The sequence below is a fragment of the Lynx rufus genome, unplaced genomic scaffold, assembly GCF_022079265.1.
Source record: "Lynx rufus isolate CCGP_SWC_20201006 ecotype Redwood Valley unplaced genomic scaffold, mLynRuf1.p SCAF_4, whole genome shotgun sequence".
Lineage (NCBI taxonomy): Eukaryota > Metazoa > Chordata > Mammalia > Carnivora > Felidae > Lynx > Lynx rufus.
In genome coordinates, this window is record NW_025814856.1 from 61,745,444 (window position 1) to 61,762,226 (window position 16,783).

The following is a 16,783-nucleotide window of genomic DNA, read 5'->3' on the forward strand; positions in this document are numbered from 1 at the left end:
GCCTTCATCTTCAGTCGAGGTGAAGCCTCCCCAGTCTGTTTGAACCCCCCAGACCCAGTGGCTACCACCCTGCTGCTGTGCCTGGGTCACCCGGTAGGGGCCCTGCACGCAGGTGCAGCCGTGCAGCTCATGTCCTCCTGTGTCTGGCCATTTGTGCTCCCGTCCTGCCCTGCAGGCGTCACAGAGCAGGTGCCGGGACCGTTTCCGCCCTGTGGCTGTTGACCTACCCTGTCTGGGCGGTCCGCTCAAGTGGACTGTTCATCCTTTGGTGCACATGGTGTTGCTCCCACGTTCGAGCAGTTGAGAGTGACACTTCCGTGGACATGGGTGTACAGACGCCTCTTCTGGAGTCTGCTTTCCACTCACTCGGGCGCATCCCTGAGGCGGGGACCCACGTAATTCTGTTCGTGGGATTTTGAGGAACTGTTGTCCACAGCGGCCACGCCATCTCACGTTCAGCCCGCCAGAGCTCGTCTCTACACTTGTGTGACAGTGATGCTGAGCCCCCTCACGCACGTCTGCTGGCTATCTGGGCGTCCGCTTTGGACAAGCATCTGTGCGTGGTTTCACCTGAGTTTGAGTTAGGCTGTTTGCCTTGTTGAATTGTGGTTCTTGGTGTGTGGAGGTTACTAATCCAGCATCAGGTACGTCACTACGGAATAGCAATAAGCCTGACCTCCCAGGACATGCGTCTTCGTTCACTTGTGTCTTCAGTGCTTTTCAGCAGCACCTTACAGTTTTTATCCCAAGTCCTCACCGTCTCCGGTTATCCCGTCGATGCTGGTGCACATGGGCTTTCTGGTTCATGTTTGGATTAGTCGTTGTTAGTCTGCAGAAATGCAACTGAGCACTGAGTATGGACGTTTTTATCCTGCAACTTTGCTGGGCTGGTTTATTCTAATCTCTAGGGTTTTGGCCATCTACACACCGATTGTTTTACCTTTTCCTTTCCCAGTTCAGAGGCCTCTCATTTTCCTTTCTCCCCTCACTGGTCTGGCTGAGACTTCCAGCATGAGGTTGGGCAGGAGTGGTGGCCGTGGGCGTCCCTGTCTTCTTCCTGATCTTAGAGGAAGAGCTCTGTCACCCCCAAGTCTGGTGCTCGTGGTGGGCTTTTTGTATCTGGCCTATATTCCACAGGCAAAGCTCCTGTAGCACGATTGTGCATGTGTCATGTGTGTATCACTAAGTGAGACCCTTTTCTGGATGCCCCTTCCAGAGGGCAGTCTGGTTCTCCTGGCCGGGCCAGCGCTGGAAGGCTGAGTATGTGTTCCAGCGATGCGGAAGGTTCGGTGTTTGTACCTCGTGGGGAATCTGAGCCGAGTGAGCAGAGTTCGTTTCCCTCCTGTTGGGAGGAAGGAACCGGTGTTGCTTGCTGTCTGGGTCTGGCCTTGCCTACTATGCACTGCACACGATGTGCTTCTCAAGGCGCTCTGGGTCCGGAGGGATTCCAGGGCCCCCTCCCCCAGGCTGGTGCTCGTTCAGAGCTGGTGTTCAGAGCTGGTGTTCTCGCGTGGCTGCCCCGGGGGCCCGGCTCCTGCACGAGCAGCAGCAGCGGGCCCTGGGTGCCCTCAGCCAGGTCCTGAGAGGACCCCCGGCCATGGGGATTCTCTTGTAGGAACCCACTTCCAGCGGGTGATCCCAGAAGACGGCCTGGCGGCTCAGAACCCAGCAAACGTCCGGAGACTTCTCTTCTGCACCGGCAAGGTGTACTATGACCTCACCCGCGAGCGGAAGGCCCGGGGCATGGCCGAGCAGGTGGCCATCACCAGGATTGAACAGGTGGGGGCAGATGGCACTGCGGTGGGGGCTAGCATCCCTCCTTGCCCGAGGCCCCATCCCCTCTGACGGGAACCCCTCATTCCGCAGTTGTCCCCGTTCCCCTTCGACCTGCTGCTGCAGGAGGTGCGCAAGTACCCCAACGCTGAGCTGGCCTGGTGCCAGGAGGAGCACAAGAACCAGGGCTACTACGACTACGTGAAGCCGCGGCTGCGCACCACCATCAGCCGTGCCAAGCCAGTGTGGTGAGCAGGGGCTGGGGGCAGCCCTGGGAACTGACTGCCTTGGGGGCAATGGGGGCGGGGCCTGGGAGCTGGCTCAGTGGGGGCTGAGGCTCTGGGCTCACTGTGCCCCCACGGTACCCCCCCTCCCCGCCGCAGGTACGCTGGCCGGGATCCAGCCGCGGCTCCAGCCACTGGCAACAAGAAGACCCACCTGACAGAGCTGCAGCGCCTCCTGGACACGGCCTTCGACCTGGACGCCTTCAAGAACTTCTCGTAGACGCTGCCCAGGCCGCCTGAGCCGCCACCCTCCACACCATGGCCGCCCCTCGCTTCTCCACTAAAGAATAGTGCCTCAGCGCTGTCCGCACCTCTGCTGTCCACTGCACCGCACACCCTGTCCCGCTTAACATTAGGCTGCTATACCCCCAGTGCTTGGCCACCCCCCAGGCCAGATGCCCCCAGGCACCATGACTTCTGTCCGGCTGAGCATCCCGTGTGGAGAGGGGCCCTTGCAGGTGTCCCAGGAGGGTCTGCCGTGCCCCGGCCCTCTCGCACTGCAGGCCCAGCCTCATACCGCCCACCCCAACCCCCAGAGCGGCGGGAGAGGGCAGGCTCCACTGGGGCCCCCACTGCGTGGTGAACCGAGGCGCTGGGTGGGGCTGCGGGCGGGAGGTGGCCTGCATCTGTCCTGGCACAGAGAGGGCGGGTCCGCTCTCTGCGGCATCCACTTCTGGCCCTTGAGAGGGGCCTGGGCCACTCGTGGGGCCCGTGCACACTGCACCCACCTGGGGCCAGGCCACACCCAGGCCACAGGATGTGGGGCTCAGGGCCAGGCCAGGGCGTGGCCACTGCCTGCCCCTCGCACACACACCCGCCCCTTCAGCCCACCCTCGTGTCCCGCTTCTCCCGACACCAATGCTGTGGAGACGGAAGCGGTCTTGTCTGGGCCGTGCCGTAGCCGGTCAGGGGGTACAGGAGGTCCGGGGCCAGGGGCGGCTCCCCTCACCCATCACAGGGACAAATCTGATTTATTTATTTTGGTTAAAAAAACAAAAACAAAAACAACTTTGCATTGCATTTGGCTTGACCCATAAACGAAGTTACCCTCAGGCCGTCTGTGTGTGGTTCTGTTACCCACCCACCCCCCCCACCCCCATCCTGCCACGGAAGCAGCCTCTCACTGTATGGCCCTGTGTCACAGGTACAGATTGTGCCCGGTGGTCCCTCCTTAGACCCCGGGCTGGTCAGCCTGCTCCCCGACGAGTTTGTGCCTCTGGACAACCTCTGCAGGGGAACCAGCCACGCGTGCAGAACCCCTGGGGCCTGGTGTCCCCTCTTGACAAGAGCCCCACCATCTTGGGCTCACAGCACACCATCTTCTGCCTCCTGGGGGGTCAGCAGGTTCCAGCACTGAGTGAGCTGAGGGAAAGGCCTGAGTGTGGACACGGGCTAATGGCCACCCCATCTTCTAGGACACACTTGGGTCCCTTGTTCTTGAAGCCTCTTGGAATCTCTTCGTGTTGTCCCGTGTGCTCCTTGTGGCTTGGCCGTGGGTCCTCCAGCCCTGGTGTGACTGGCCACACACAGGCGGAGCTGGGTGTGGGGTCAGGACAACAGGACCAGCAGGGCGCTGCATCTGATGGAGTCGGCAGGGTGGATCAGGGTTAAAGGAGGCAAAAAATGAGAGGCAGGAGCCCCTTCCCTTCCCTGGGGTCCCCTCTCCACTTGCTGCAGCCTGGGAGGCCTGCGGTGAAGGAATGTCGCCTCTCGATGCCACCACCTTGTGGTTGGTGCGTAGAGCGAGAGCCGCTGGGGGGCGCTTTGACAAGGCGCTGCTTAGACCTCGCTGGGCAGCTGTCTGCTCACCCTTCGGTCGCCCCTACCTCTGCGCGAAAGAAGAGCATCCTGCCTGCTCCGACAGGGCTTTGGGGAGGGCGAGTGTGAGCATGCACCTGCTGAGGGGTGTTTCTGGACAGAGAGGCCCTTCGGACACCCGCACCAGCTTGAAACCTTGCTGTGCTGGGGGGCCTGGACCCGAGGGGGCTGCAGCCCCAGGACAGGTGACCTGGGCAAGGAGGAGGTTGGGGGGGGGGGTGGCCCAGGTGCGGCTGACACCTGACCCATCTTAGGCAGGTATGGGGTGAGGTGCCCACCCAACTTCTCCAGTGGAAATAGAGGGAATTGGAATCAATGTGGAACCTATTTCTGCCCTAAATTAGGTGGGGCAGTGAGCTCCGCCCTCCCCCACCCCCCACCGTCAGCTAGTATTCAGTTGGGCCCAGACCCAGCAGAACGATAGAAAATGGTCTGGGGCCACACTGCCCACACCCCCACCTCAAGCTCCCACTGTCCCTTCAGAGCCCATGTCACATAACCCCCCATCTCCCAGCCCTGACGACTTCATCACCTCAGGGTCCTTTTCCTTTTCTTTTCTTTCTTTTAATGTTTATTTACTTTTGAGAAAGCAAGAGACAGTGTGAGCGGGAAAGGAGAACGAGAGGGAGCCACAGAATCGGAAGCAGGCTCCAGGCTCCGAGCTGTCAGCACAGAGCCTCACGCGGGGCTCAAACCCACAAATCACGAGATCATGACCTGAGCTGAAGTTGGACACTCAACTGACTGAGCCCCCCAGGTGCCCCATCAGGGCCCTTTTCTTAATTGAGAGGTAATTGATACATGCTGTTATAGTCCAGGTGTACAACGTGGTTCCATGTTACTAGCATCTGTACCATACATACTTACAATTAGTTTTTCTTACGACGAGAACTTTTCAAACTTACTCCCTTAGAAACTTTCAAATACGCATTAACTACAACCACTGTGCTGCGCGCTGTACCCCAGAGCTCGCTCACAGTGTAAGGAAATGTGTCCCTTGTGACCCGCTGCGCCCAGGGCCCCCCTTTCACTGCCCCAGCGTGTTAGCCCCTGTGTGCCTGGGATAACCACCCGGCCTCAAGCCCTCCCTCTCCCCATCCCCCCGTCTGCTGGGGTCAGATGGGCAGGCAGAGGCCCCGTCTCCCCAGCCCAGGGTCCCCCTGCCTTTGGTGGCCCTTGGCTTGGACACACGGCCCCAGGGTATTCCTGCCGTCTCCCTGGTCGGCTGTGGCCACCTGAGGGAGTCTCTAGGGCTGTGCTCTCCCCTCCGCGCTGGGACCTTCTTCGCCTTGGGAACGAGGGGGTTCAGATTTCCTGCTGCCTCCTTGGCTCCAGATCACGATTAGCCTTAAGAATGGGGTTTGGCAGCCCCAAATAGGGACATTTATTTCTTCCTTTCCAATAGACATGGTTTTTATTCCCTTTTCTTGCCTTGTCACACAGGCCAGAGTCACGTCACCATGCTGGACGAGGGCCGTGACGGCAGATGGCTTGCTTTGCTTTCAGTCAGGGAGAAAGAGCTCAGTCTTTCAGCATTAAGTATGATGTTAGCCGCAGGTGCTTTGTAGACTTCTTTATCTGGTTAGGAAGTTCCCCTCTGTTTTTATTTTTCTGGGAGTTTTTATCCTAAATGGTGTTGAATTCTGTCAAATGCTTTACCGACAGTGATGGTCACAATCATGTGATTTTCCTTCATTAGTCTGTCATGTTGGTTGGTTTTTGAACATTGAACTGTCCTTGGATCCCTGGATGAACCTCTGCTTGGTCACGATGTGTGATGTCTTTTATACATTGATAATATTTTGTTACGGACGCTCTTCCATGAGGATTCTATTCTCTATGCAGCTATCAATCTATAGCTTCTTTGAGTGTGTTCTGCGTTCTTTACCAGTCTTGCTAGGGATTGGTCAACATTATTGATCTTTTCTTTTTTTTTTTTTTTTTTTTTTTAATTTTTTTTTTTTCAACGTTTATTTATTTTTGGGACAGAGAGAGACAGAGCATGAACGGGGGAGGGGCAGAGAGAGAGGGAGACACAGAATCGGAAACAGGCTCCAGGCTCTGAGCCATCAGCCCAGAGCCCGACGCGGGGCTCGAACTCACGGACCGTGAGATCGTGACCTGGCTGAAGTCGGACGCTTAACCGACTGCGCCACCCAGGCGCCCCTATTGATCTTTTCAAGAAACCAGATTTTTGTTTCATTAATTTTCTCTACTTAGCTTTTCTGTTTCTGGTTCACTGATTTATAGTCTTTATTATTTATTCCTCTACTTGCTTTGGGTTTATCTTGCTCTTCTTTTTCTAGGTTCTTGGGTGAGAGTGTAGGTTATTAAATTGAGACTTTTCTTCATCTCTAATTAATGCATTTACTTCCATAGATTTCCCTGTCAGCACTGCTGTTAGCTGTGGCTCGCGAATTTTGATATGTTGTATTTTTTCATTTTCATTGAATTTGGTACATTGAAAAAGTTTTCCCTTGAGACTCCCTCTCTAAAACATGTGTTGCTTCCTGTTCTCTTTCTGTTATTGATTGCGTTGATTCCATTGTCCCTAGAGAAAGGCACTCTATATGACTTCAGTTGTGTCAAATTCACTGAGATTTGTTTTATGGCCCATGATATGGTCCATCTTGGTGTGTGTTCCATTGGCACTTGGAAAGAATGTGCATTGGGCAAAGTGTCTCGTCAATGTCTATTAGATCCTGTTGGTTGATGGTTGTTGACTCCTTCTACATCATGATGGATTTTCTCTCTAGTTTTCCATAGTTGTTGAGAGAGAGATGGTGAAATCTTCAAGTACAGCTGTGGTTTCTCATTTTCTTCTTTCGTTCTTAGTTTTTTGTTCACTTATTTTGTAGCTTTGTTGTTTGGTACATGGATATTTAGGATTGCTGTGTCTTCTCAGTAGATTGGCCCTTTTTTCATTATGACTCCATTAATTCTCTCTACTCTGAAGTCTACTTTATCTGATGATAATAGAGCCACCTCTGCTTTTCTTTGCTTAATATCTCCAGGTATATGCATATCTTTATCTTTTTCCATTCTTTTACTTTCAACCTTCTTATAAGTTATTTTTTAAGTGAGAGTCTGGTAGACAGCATGTAATATTTATCCATTCTTCCAATCTTTATCTTTTAATTGGTATATTCAGACCATTTACATTTAGTGTAATTGTTACTATGTCAGAGCTTAAGTATGCCATGTTATTTTTAATTTCTGTTTGTTTTTCCTGTTTTTAATTTCTATCCTTTTTTTCTTGCCTTTCTGTGAACTACCATGTTTTTTATAATTCCATTTTTATTTATCTGTGGTGTTTTTGACCACTGGTATTTGTCTATGGTATAGCTTCTTAGTGGTTGCTGTAGGTATGACATAATGTGTACGTTACTTGTCACAGTCTATTGGAGTCATCATTTTAACAGTTCAAGTAAAGTGCAGAAAATGTATTTCCCGGGGTGCCTGGGTGGCTAGTTGGTTGAGCGTCCGACTTCAGCTCAGGTCATGATCTCACAGTTTGTGGGTTCGAGCCCCACGTCGAGCTCTGTGCTGACAGCTCAGAGCCTGGAGCCTGCTTTGGATTCTGTGTCTTCCTCTCTCTCTCTCTGTCCCTCCCCCACTTGTGCTCTCTCTCTCTCTCAAAAATAAATTAAAATGGTAAAAAAAAATTTTTTAGAAAATGTAGTTCCCTGTACATCCCTTTACCCTTTCCACTTAAAATATAATCGCCCTAAATATTTCCTTTGTGTACATTTAGAACCACATCAGACAGTGTTATAAGTTCTGCTTCAACCACCAAACACAATTTAGAAGACCTAGTTCTATTTTACTTAAAAACATGGTTTGCTCTCTGTGTTGTTTTTTCCTTTCTGATGGTCAGACGTGCTTTCTTTTTTATCATTTCCCTTCTGTTTAGAGAACGTGTTTCAGCTATTCTTTTAGGGTAGGTCTGCCGCTGATAAATCTCTTACTTTCCCTACATCTGAGAATGTATTGGCTGCCTCTTCATTCCTTGAGGATATTTTTGCTGCTTTTGCAGTTCTTTTCTTTTAGTGTTTGGAAATGTGTCACTTCCTTCTGGCTTCCCTGGTTTCCAATGAGAAATCCTGTCACATTAATTGTCCTGCTGCATGGAACAGTGTTTCTCAGTCTTTAGTTTTTAGAAGTTTGCTTATGATATGTCTCAGCATAGGTCTCTTTGGGTTTATCCACTCTAGGACTTGCTCACCTTCTCGAAGCTGTATGTGTTTGCCTTTCGTCATATTTGGAGTGTTTTCAGACACTATTTCTTTAGGTGCTCTTCCAGCTGCCCTCTTTCTCCTCTCCTTCCAGGACGCTGATAAAAACAAACGTTAGATTCTTTGTTCTTGTCCCACAAGTCCCTGAGCTCGGTTTTGTTTCGTTTTTCCAGTCAGTTTCTCTCTGTTGTTCAGACTGGGTTCATTTCTGTTGTTCTTCCTTCCAGCTGTGCCATCCTCTGCCCTCTCCATTCTGCCGGCAAGCCCACCCATTGAGTTTTTAAATTTCAGTTATGGTGTTTGTACTTGTAAATTTTCCACTTGGCTCTTCTTCATACTTTCTATTTATTGAGGCTGTTTCTTAAATTTGTTCTAAGAGTGTTCATAAGTGTGTGTTGAAGCATGTTCATGACAGCGGCTTTAAAATCTTTGTCAGATAATTCTAACATTTCTTTCACTTTGGCGTTAGCATCTATTGTCTTCTTAAATATGAAGTTCATGAGACCGAGCCCCACATCAGGCTCTCTATCAGTGCAGAGCCCACTTTAGATCCTCTGCTCCCCTCTCTCTCTGCCCCTCCCCTGCTCACGGTCTCCCTCTCTCTCTCTCAAAAGTAAATAAACAACCAGGGCGCCTGGGTGGCTCAGTTGGTTAAGCATCCGACTTCAGCTCAGGTCATGTCATGATCTCATGGTTTGTGAGTTCCAGCTCTGCATCGAGCTGACAGTGTGGATCCTGCTTGAGATTCTCTCTGTCTCCCTCTCTCTCTGCCCCCCGCCCCCGCCCTGCTCATTCTCTAAATAAATAAATAACTAAATATTTTTAATTTTTTTTATGTTTTTTTTTTTTTTATTTGAGACAGAGAGAGACAGAGCATGAGCAGGGGAGGGGCAGAGAGAGGGAGACACAGAATCCGAAGCAGGCTCCAGGCTCCAAGCTGTCAGCACAGAGCCCGACATGGGGTTTGAACTCACAGACCGTAAGATCATGACCTGAGCCGAAGTCGGACGCTTAACCGACTGAGCCACCCAGGCGCCCCAGTAAGTGAATATTTTTTAAAAAAAGAGACATAAATGTAAGAGCTAAAGTTATCAACTGTTAGAAGAAAACGTTAGTATAAACCTTTGTGACCCTGAAGTAGGCAATGGGTTTTTTATATATGATACAAAAAGTATAAATAACAAATATATATTAGACATCATTTTAAAAATTGTAAGTCAATAGACACCATCAAGAAAGTAAAAAGGCAACTCAGAGTGAAAGAAAATATTTACACATCATCTATCTGATAAAGGACTTATGTCTAGAATATATAAAGTATTCCTACAACTCGATAAGGCAACTAATTAAAGTATAGAAATAGGTAATGGGCACATTAAAGATGTTCAACATCATTAGTCATCAGGGAAACGCAAGTCAAAACCACAATAGGGGGCGCCTGGCTGGCACCGTTGGAAGAGCTTGTGACTCTTGGTCTCAGGGGTCATGAGTTTGAGCCCCATATTGGGCATAGAGGTTATTTTAAAAAAACACACACATGGGGCGCCTGGGTGGCTCAGTCGGTTAAGCGGCCGACTTCAGCTCAGGTCATGATCTCGCCGTCCGTGAGTTCAAGCCCCGCGTCGGGCTCTGTGCTGACAGCTCAGAGCCTGGAGCCTGTTTCAGATTCTGTGTCTCCCTCTCTCTGACCCTCCCCCGTTCATGCTGTGTCTCTCTCTGTCTCAAAAATAAATAAACGTTAAAAAAAAAATTAAAAAAAAAAACACACACATACACACAATGAGGGGCGCCTGGGTGGCTCAGTCGGTTGAGCGTCCAGCTTCAGCTTAGTTCATGAGCTCATGGTCTGAGTTTGAGCCCTGCGTCGGGCTCTGTGCTGACAGCTCAGAGCCTGGAGCCTGTTTCAGATTCTGTGTCTCCCTCTCTCTCTGTTCCTCCCCCACTCGTGCTCTCTCTCTCTCTCTCTCTCTCTCTCTCTCTCAAAAATAAATAAAACAGGGGCGCCTGGGTGGCGCAGTCGGTTAAGCGTCCGACTTCAGCCAGGTCACGATCTCGCGGTCCGTGAGTTCGAGCCCCGCGTCAGGCTCTGGGCTGATGGCTCAGAGCCTGGAGCCTGTTTCCGATTCTGTGTCTCCCTCTCTCTCTGCCCCTCCCCCGTTCATGCTCTGTCTCTCTCTGTCCCAAAAATAAATAAACGTTGAAAAAAAAAAATAAATAAATAAATAAATAAAACATTTAAAAAAATTACAAAGAAAAAAAACACAATGAGATGCCACTTCACATTCACTAGTATGACTATAGTGAGTAAGACACAGGATGTGGAAAAACTGGACCCCTCGTGCACTGGTGGGAACGTAAGATACTGTGGAAGACAATCCAGTGGCGCCTCAGGTGCTAAACCTAGAGTTCTCGTATGACCCACAACATGTCCACAGAAATGTGTATATGCATTACTCATAATAGCCAAAAGGCAGAAACAATCCAAATGCCCCTTAACTGATGGGTACAAAGGCCTGTCCATCCACGTGACAAGCAGTCCTCGGCCTCAAACAGGAGTGCGGTCTTGCAACAGCGCGGCCGAACCCAGGAACAGTAAGTGAGGCGGCCAGATAGGAAAGACCGCATGCCATGTGATACCGTAGGTAGGAAATGTCCAGAGCAGTCAAATTCAAGGGAACAGAAAGTAGACGGCTGGGGGAGGCTTGGGGAGTGAGCGCCCGGGAGCGGGATTTCTCCCCGGAGGATGCAGATGTCCTCAACTTGTGCCGATGGCGGCACTATTCCGAATACACATAGTGCCACCAAATTGTATACTTCAAGTGGCTGAACAGTATCTCCACTAAAATGATGTTGAGAACTGGGGTTTGGACGGTGGTGGCTGTGGGGGAGGACCTGCCAGAGGAGTGGGATCAGTGGGCCTGGGGCAGGATCCGGAGTACCACCTGTGCACATGCCGAGGCCGGAATCAAAAAGAGACAAACAAGGGTGGCAGGAGATTCGTGAAAGACAAAGCTCCAGGGCCACATGTGTCACCGAAGAGGGCAGCCCTGAGGACTGAGCCCAGGCTTGCCACTGCCCGGGGACGGTGGGGGACAGCAAGTCTGGAGAAAGTGGGGTGGCTGCAGGGAGACAGGTCCCCAAGGGCTGGCAGTCCCCGGTTTTTGGTGGGAGGCGCTGAGGGACCTGATGCAGGGGAGGAGACAGAGGAAGCGGGCCCCGCAGACACCCTAACAGAGGACCACAAACCAGGGGCCCCAAATCACAGTTCATTCTCCCCAGTCTGGAGGCCGAAGTCTGAAATCAGAGTGTGCGGGGCCACACTCCCTCTGGGGCTCTGGGGTAGCACCCTTCCGGGAACCTCCAACTTCCTTGGCTGCTGGCCGCATACCTCCCATCTCTGCCCATGGCTGCATCGCCGTTTGTGGGTCTGTCTCTAAAGTCGCCTTGTCTCTCCCTGACCCTCTCAGGACCACCTGGCTAATCCTTTCCCAGTCCTTGGTCACACCTCTTGTCCTAGGAAGTGATGTCCACAAACTCTGGGGATCAGGACATGGACATGTCTTTGGGGACCACTAATCTGCCCACTGCAAGCAGCAACCCCCAGGGAAGAGAGGACTGGGTCAGCAGCAGGTGCAGCTGGACAGGGACGCGGGTTGTGTCCCCTGTTAGTTCGATTAGCTCCTGAAATCCCGAGCAGGCCCTCTGGAGAGCGTGCAGGAAGCTGGGGACAGTGGTCTATGTCTGGCAGAGCTGGGTGAATTGACCAAGAACAGGTACACTGTAGACAATGGTGGGGAAGGAAAACAGAGGCAGAGGGGGCGGGTGCCAGGCTGCATGTGCGAATGGAGACAGGTTTGAAGAGCCCAGGAGCAGACGCTTCGGGAGGATGTGGATGCCACCAGAGGTGCTACCTTGGTGGGGGTGCGTCCTGTGTCACAGGCTCTTGGGGGACACAGTGTGGACACTGCCCTTCTCTCCGCTGCCCACCCGCCCCCACTGAGGCTCAGGGCTGGAGTGTTGCCCTGTGGGCGTGGGAGCCTCCGTGGCCGGCAGAGACAGGGACGCAGCTGACTTTTGTCCTCACCTTCCAGATGTCCACCCCTTGCCGGACCCCAAGGGTCAGGGGCTTGGGAAGCAAACAGTAACAGTGAGAGTCTTGCTGGTCATGGGTCACAGGAGCCCCCAGGAGACCCTGCCTGTGCCAACGGGGCAGCCCCCGCTGAGACACAGGAACGCTGGGGCAGGTAGGTGGAGGTGGAGGCGGGTGACCCCAGGGACCCAGGAGGAGGCGGAGTCAGGCCCAGCTCTGGGTAGGGAACAAGTGCGTGTGGTCTCTGCTGCTGCCCGAGAGAGTTTACACATGGAATACAGGAAGGAGGTACACCAAAAATAATTTTTGTTTGGGGAGACGAAGTTGCAGTAAAATTTATTCTATTTGCTTATTTTTAATTTTTTACATGAATATGTATTACTTTTATGACAAAAAATTTAAAAACTAATACAATTTGCTAAGCCTGGGGGTGGGGTCTGGGGTGAGGCCAGGGTGCCTCGGGTGGGGCGGGGCCTGAGGCTGGGGTGGAGTCTGGGGTGGGGTGGAGTCGGGATGGGGGCCCAACCCCGAGGCCCGGGGTGAGGCCTGGGTGGGGCGGGGTCTGGGTGGGGTGGAGCAGGGGCGGGGTGGGGCGGGGTCTGGGGCGGGGACCCTGAGGCCTGGGGTGAGGCTTGGATGGGGTCTGGAGTGAGGTGAGCTCTGGGGTGGGGTAGGGCCTGGGGATTGGGTGGGGTCTGGGTGGGGTGGGGTCTGGGTGGGGTGGGGTCTGGGGATGCCTGGGGTGGGGCCTGGGCCGGGTCCGAGGTCAGGCGGGGTCTGGGTGGGGTGGAACGGGGTGTGGGTTGGGCAGGGTCTGGGGATGGGGGCCGGCAGGCCTGGGTGGGGCCTGGGCGGGTTTCCTCGCAAGCACCCCTTGCAAGAAGAAAACAGGACGGTGCCCCGGGAGCAGTCCCTGAGCGCCGACCTGCCGCGTCGCAGTGACCCTGCCGTGCCGGCGCCAGGACCGGTCACCCAGCGTGGCCTGCAGCTCCTTGCCAGCGGCCAAGGACACCCTTGAGAAAAAGTTCGGTCCCCTGTCCCCGTCTCCGAGTCCCTGGGAGACACCGCCGTCCTGCGCCACCGCCCACCTCGGCAGCCCCTGCCGTCACCCCACGGGTCTGCCGGGACTCCCGGAAGCCGCTGTGCGCGGCCCAGCGTGCCCCGAGGCTCTGGGTTCCCTGCCCTGGGCGGAGGCAGCCAGCTACAGCATCGGCGGTTTGAGGAGTGCGCGCACCACTTACAAACACGCCCTCCATCCACTTCCTGCCTGTGTCTCTCCTGCCCCCGCGCCCCGCCACGATTCTGCCACGTGCCTCCACTTCCGGCTGCACACCTCTCGGCGGGTCTCACCGGGGCCTCTAGGCCGGCCTCCGGTCCCCAGGTCCCGCCGGGGTCCCCCAGGGCCGTCCTCAGCCAAGCCCCTTCCTTCCCGCCTGTAGCCCGCGCCCAGGGAGCCCCAGCGTCGCCGCATGCCTTCCCCACCCACCCAAGGTCGCGGCGAGGGTCCCGGCCCCGGGGCCTCTGCCGGCCATTTCCCCAGGCCGATTTTCTGGAGTTTTCCGAGTCAGACCAGCGCTGGGGGCTGACCCCCGCGTGGCCTTGTCATGATTAGGTTCAGGTTAAACATTTCTGGTCGCGAGTCACACGGATGTCAGCGGCCCCGCGCCCAGCCTTGCGGACTTGGTCACTCATTTGGTTAAGGGGGTGTTTGAGCCACATCTTTATTGCAAAGTACTTTTCTACACCTGGGGAAGATCTTCTGCTCCATGAACGGTTTTAAGAAACTATGCTGTCATCATACACAACTTTGTATCCTGGTTTTTTACTTAGCAGATTGAATTGTGAATGTCTTCTCATACAATTAAACAGCTCCAACAGCTGATTTGGGCGCTCCCTAAATTGCAGCCTGCGGGGGTACTGTACTTAATGAGCATGACTCCGGGCTTACAGATGGACGCTTGGCCACCGCACGTTTTCCTGGGCTCGCTTGCTGATGTATTTTCAGCTGAGAACAATGTCTGGCAAGTAGCAGGAGCTCAGTAAAAAGTTTTGAAAGGTCGAACTCAGCTTGAATCCAGTTGTCCAATATTACAGGAATTGCCTGTGTGCAACATCCTCGCGCACAAACCTTCGCATTAATTTTAGGAGGCTCAAACATTTATGAGAAGGGAAACATTCTTCGCATTAATTTTAGGAGGCTCAAACATTTATGAGAAGGGAAACATTTCTGTTGATGGAGTGAAAAATAAGGCTGCAAAGTCACACGTGTGCTCAGATATGTGGAGAACCATCTGAGAGAAAATAGACCAAAAAATCAACAGGGATTAACGCTGAACATTTGGATGGTGAAAGGCTTCGATTTATTATGAAAGTTCCTCTAGGAGCACCTGAGTGGCTCAATTGGTTAAGTGTCTGACTTGGGCTCAGGTCATGATCTCACGCTCTGTGAGTTCGAGCCCCGCGTCAGGCTCTGTGCTGACAGCTCAGAGCCTGGAGCCTGCTTCGGATTCTGTCTCCCTCTCTCTCTGCCCCTCCCCCGTTTGCGCTCTGTCTCTCAAAAATAAATAAACATTAAAAAAAAGTTCCTCTGTATTTTCTACAATCAGAATAAAATACTCGTATGCAAAGAAGTGGTAGGTTTTTTCTTTTCAAAGTCAGTTTTGCAAGTCAAGAACAGGTGAAGCTATGTGTGTTTAGCAGCCATTCATAAAGACCGAGGGCCCAAGTTAAAAAGCAAAGGTAGCTTTAGGCCACACTTAGAGTATTGTGTCCCCCACTTGGTGTCACATTTAAAAAGGGCATTGCCCAGCGGAGGGAGTGGAGGGAGGGCGTGGCCTGGAGGGAGTGGCCTGTTGTATTGGCTCTGAAACACTTAAGGGATCTGTTACATGTGTCCTCCAGCCCAAGATTCAGGGGCAATGAGAAGTTTCTTCTAATCCCTGAAGAGCTGTCACATACCAAAGTGAGGACTGTCATTTTATGCAGTCACAGAAGAAAAGTGTGGGGAGGGTATATTTTTCCCAGCAAATAAGGAAGACTCTTTTAACAGTTCATATGGTCAGAGATGAAAACACGATGTAGAAGGGAGTGGCCACCAAATGGCATCTCCCAGGATGAGGGGGGCGGCTGTTGCCCTGGGGAGATGACAGAGATGCCAGTCTCAGGCCCAGAGGCCTGGTACAGCCCTTCTGGCCTCCTCCAGACACCTGCCTGCAGCTCCCCCAAACCCATGGCCTCCTGGAGGCAGAAGAGGGTCAGGTCCCTTGGCGCCTGCCTCCCCCTTCATGTGGGCCAACTCTCCATAGAATCTTCCCCCATTCTATCGCACTCCCCATCCCCTGCTCTGGCCTTATTTTTCTTCCTCTCTCCCTGAAGGACACATTGTTACTTGGTGAGTCACCTGCTTCTTTTTGTCCCCTCTATTGGGGCTGGAGAGTCCTTGCTGTCATGGTCACTGTTGACAGACCAGTGTTCAGAGCCCAGATGAGTGCCTGGCACAAAACAGATCCACCATTTGACAAATGGTTCTCTGAAGAAACAGAGCACCAGGGTGCCTGGGCAGCTCAGGTGGTCGGGCATCTTACTCTTGATTTGGGCTCAGGTCATGACTTCATGTTCTTGAGATCGAGCCCCACACCCAGCTCTGTGCTGACAGCACGGAGTCCACGTGGGGTTCTTTCTCTGTCCCTCTCTCTTTGCCCCTCATCTGCTGGCCCACACTCTCTCTCTCTCTCTCTCTCAAAACAAATAAACATTTAAAAGAAGAAGAAGAAAGGGGCGCCTGGATGGCTCAGTCAGTTGAGCGTCTGACTTCGGCTCGGATCATGATCTCATGGCTCGTGGGTTCGAACCCCACACCAGGGGGGAGCCTGCTTTTGGTTCTGTGTCTCCCTCTCTCTCTGCCCCTCTCCCACTCGCACTCTGTCTCTCTCTCAAAAATAAATAAACGTTAACAAAAAAAATTGTTTTTAAATAAATAGAAGAAGAAAAACAGCACAGGGTTCAGACAGTCTAGAGGGAAGAACGTTAAAAGCCATGGTACATCCACCAAAGGATGAATAAACAAATTGCCAAACATCCATACAATGAAATATTATCAGTCTTAAAGAGGAAGGAAATTCTGGGGCACCCGACTGGATAAGTTAGTTAAGCATCTGACTGTTGGTTTTGGCTCAGGTCATGATCTCACGGTTTGTGAGTTCGATCCCCACCCATGACAGGCTCTGGCTGGGAGTGCAGAGCCTGCTTGAGACTCTCTCTCTCCCTCCTTCTCTGCCCCTCTCTGCTTGTGCTCCTCTCTCTCTCAAAATAAATTAAAACTTTAAAATAAAGAACTGCCCAGTGCATAGTAATTGTTCAAAAATACTTTTTAAAATAGCTAAGATGAGGGGCACCTGGGTGGCTCAGTCGGTTGAGTGTTCGGCTTTGGCTCAGGTCATGATCTCGCGGTGCGGCAGTTCGAGCCCCGCGTCGGGCTCTGTGCTGACAGCTCGGAGCGTGGAGCCTGCTTCGGATTCCGTGTCTCCCTCTCTCTCTGGCCCTCCCCCGATAAAAAAAGATTAATTATGAGTACTCAGGAGAAC

General features: G+C 52.6%; 1 protein-coding gene across 3 annotated transcripts in view; it reads left to right on the top strand.

Annotated features, from left to right (window-relative positions):
- OGDH (oxoglutarate dehydrogenase) overlaps window positions 1–3,109 on the top strand; it is a 66,465-nt gene extending 63,356 nt beyond the window's left edge. For all 3 annotated transcript variants that reach the window (XM_047094653.1, XM_047094651.1, XM_047094652.1), the window contains exons 21-23: window positions 1,616–1,779; window positions 1,867–2,021; window positions 2,157–3,109. In XM_047094653.1, coding sequence (XP_046950609.1) covers window positions 1,616–1,779; window positions 1,867–2,021; window positions 2,157–2,277 — 440 coding nt within the window. In that variant the 3' untranslated portion in view covers window positions 2,278–3,109. The remainder of the gene's footprint in view (window positions 1–1,615; window positions 1,780–1,866; window positions 2,022–2,156) is intronic.
- The last annotated feature ends 13,674 nt before the right edge of the window (window positions 3,110–16,783 follow it).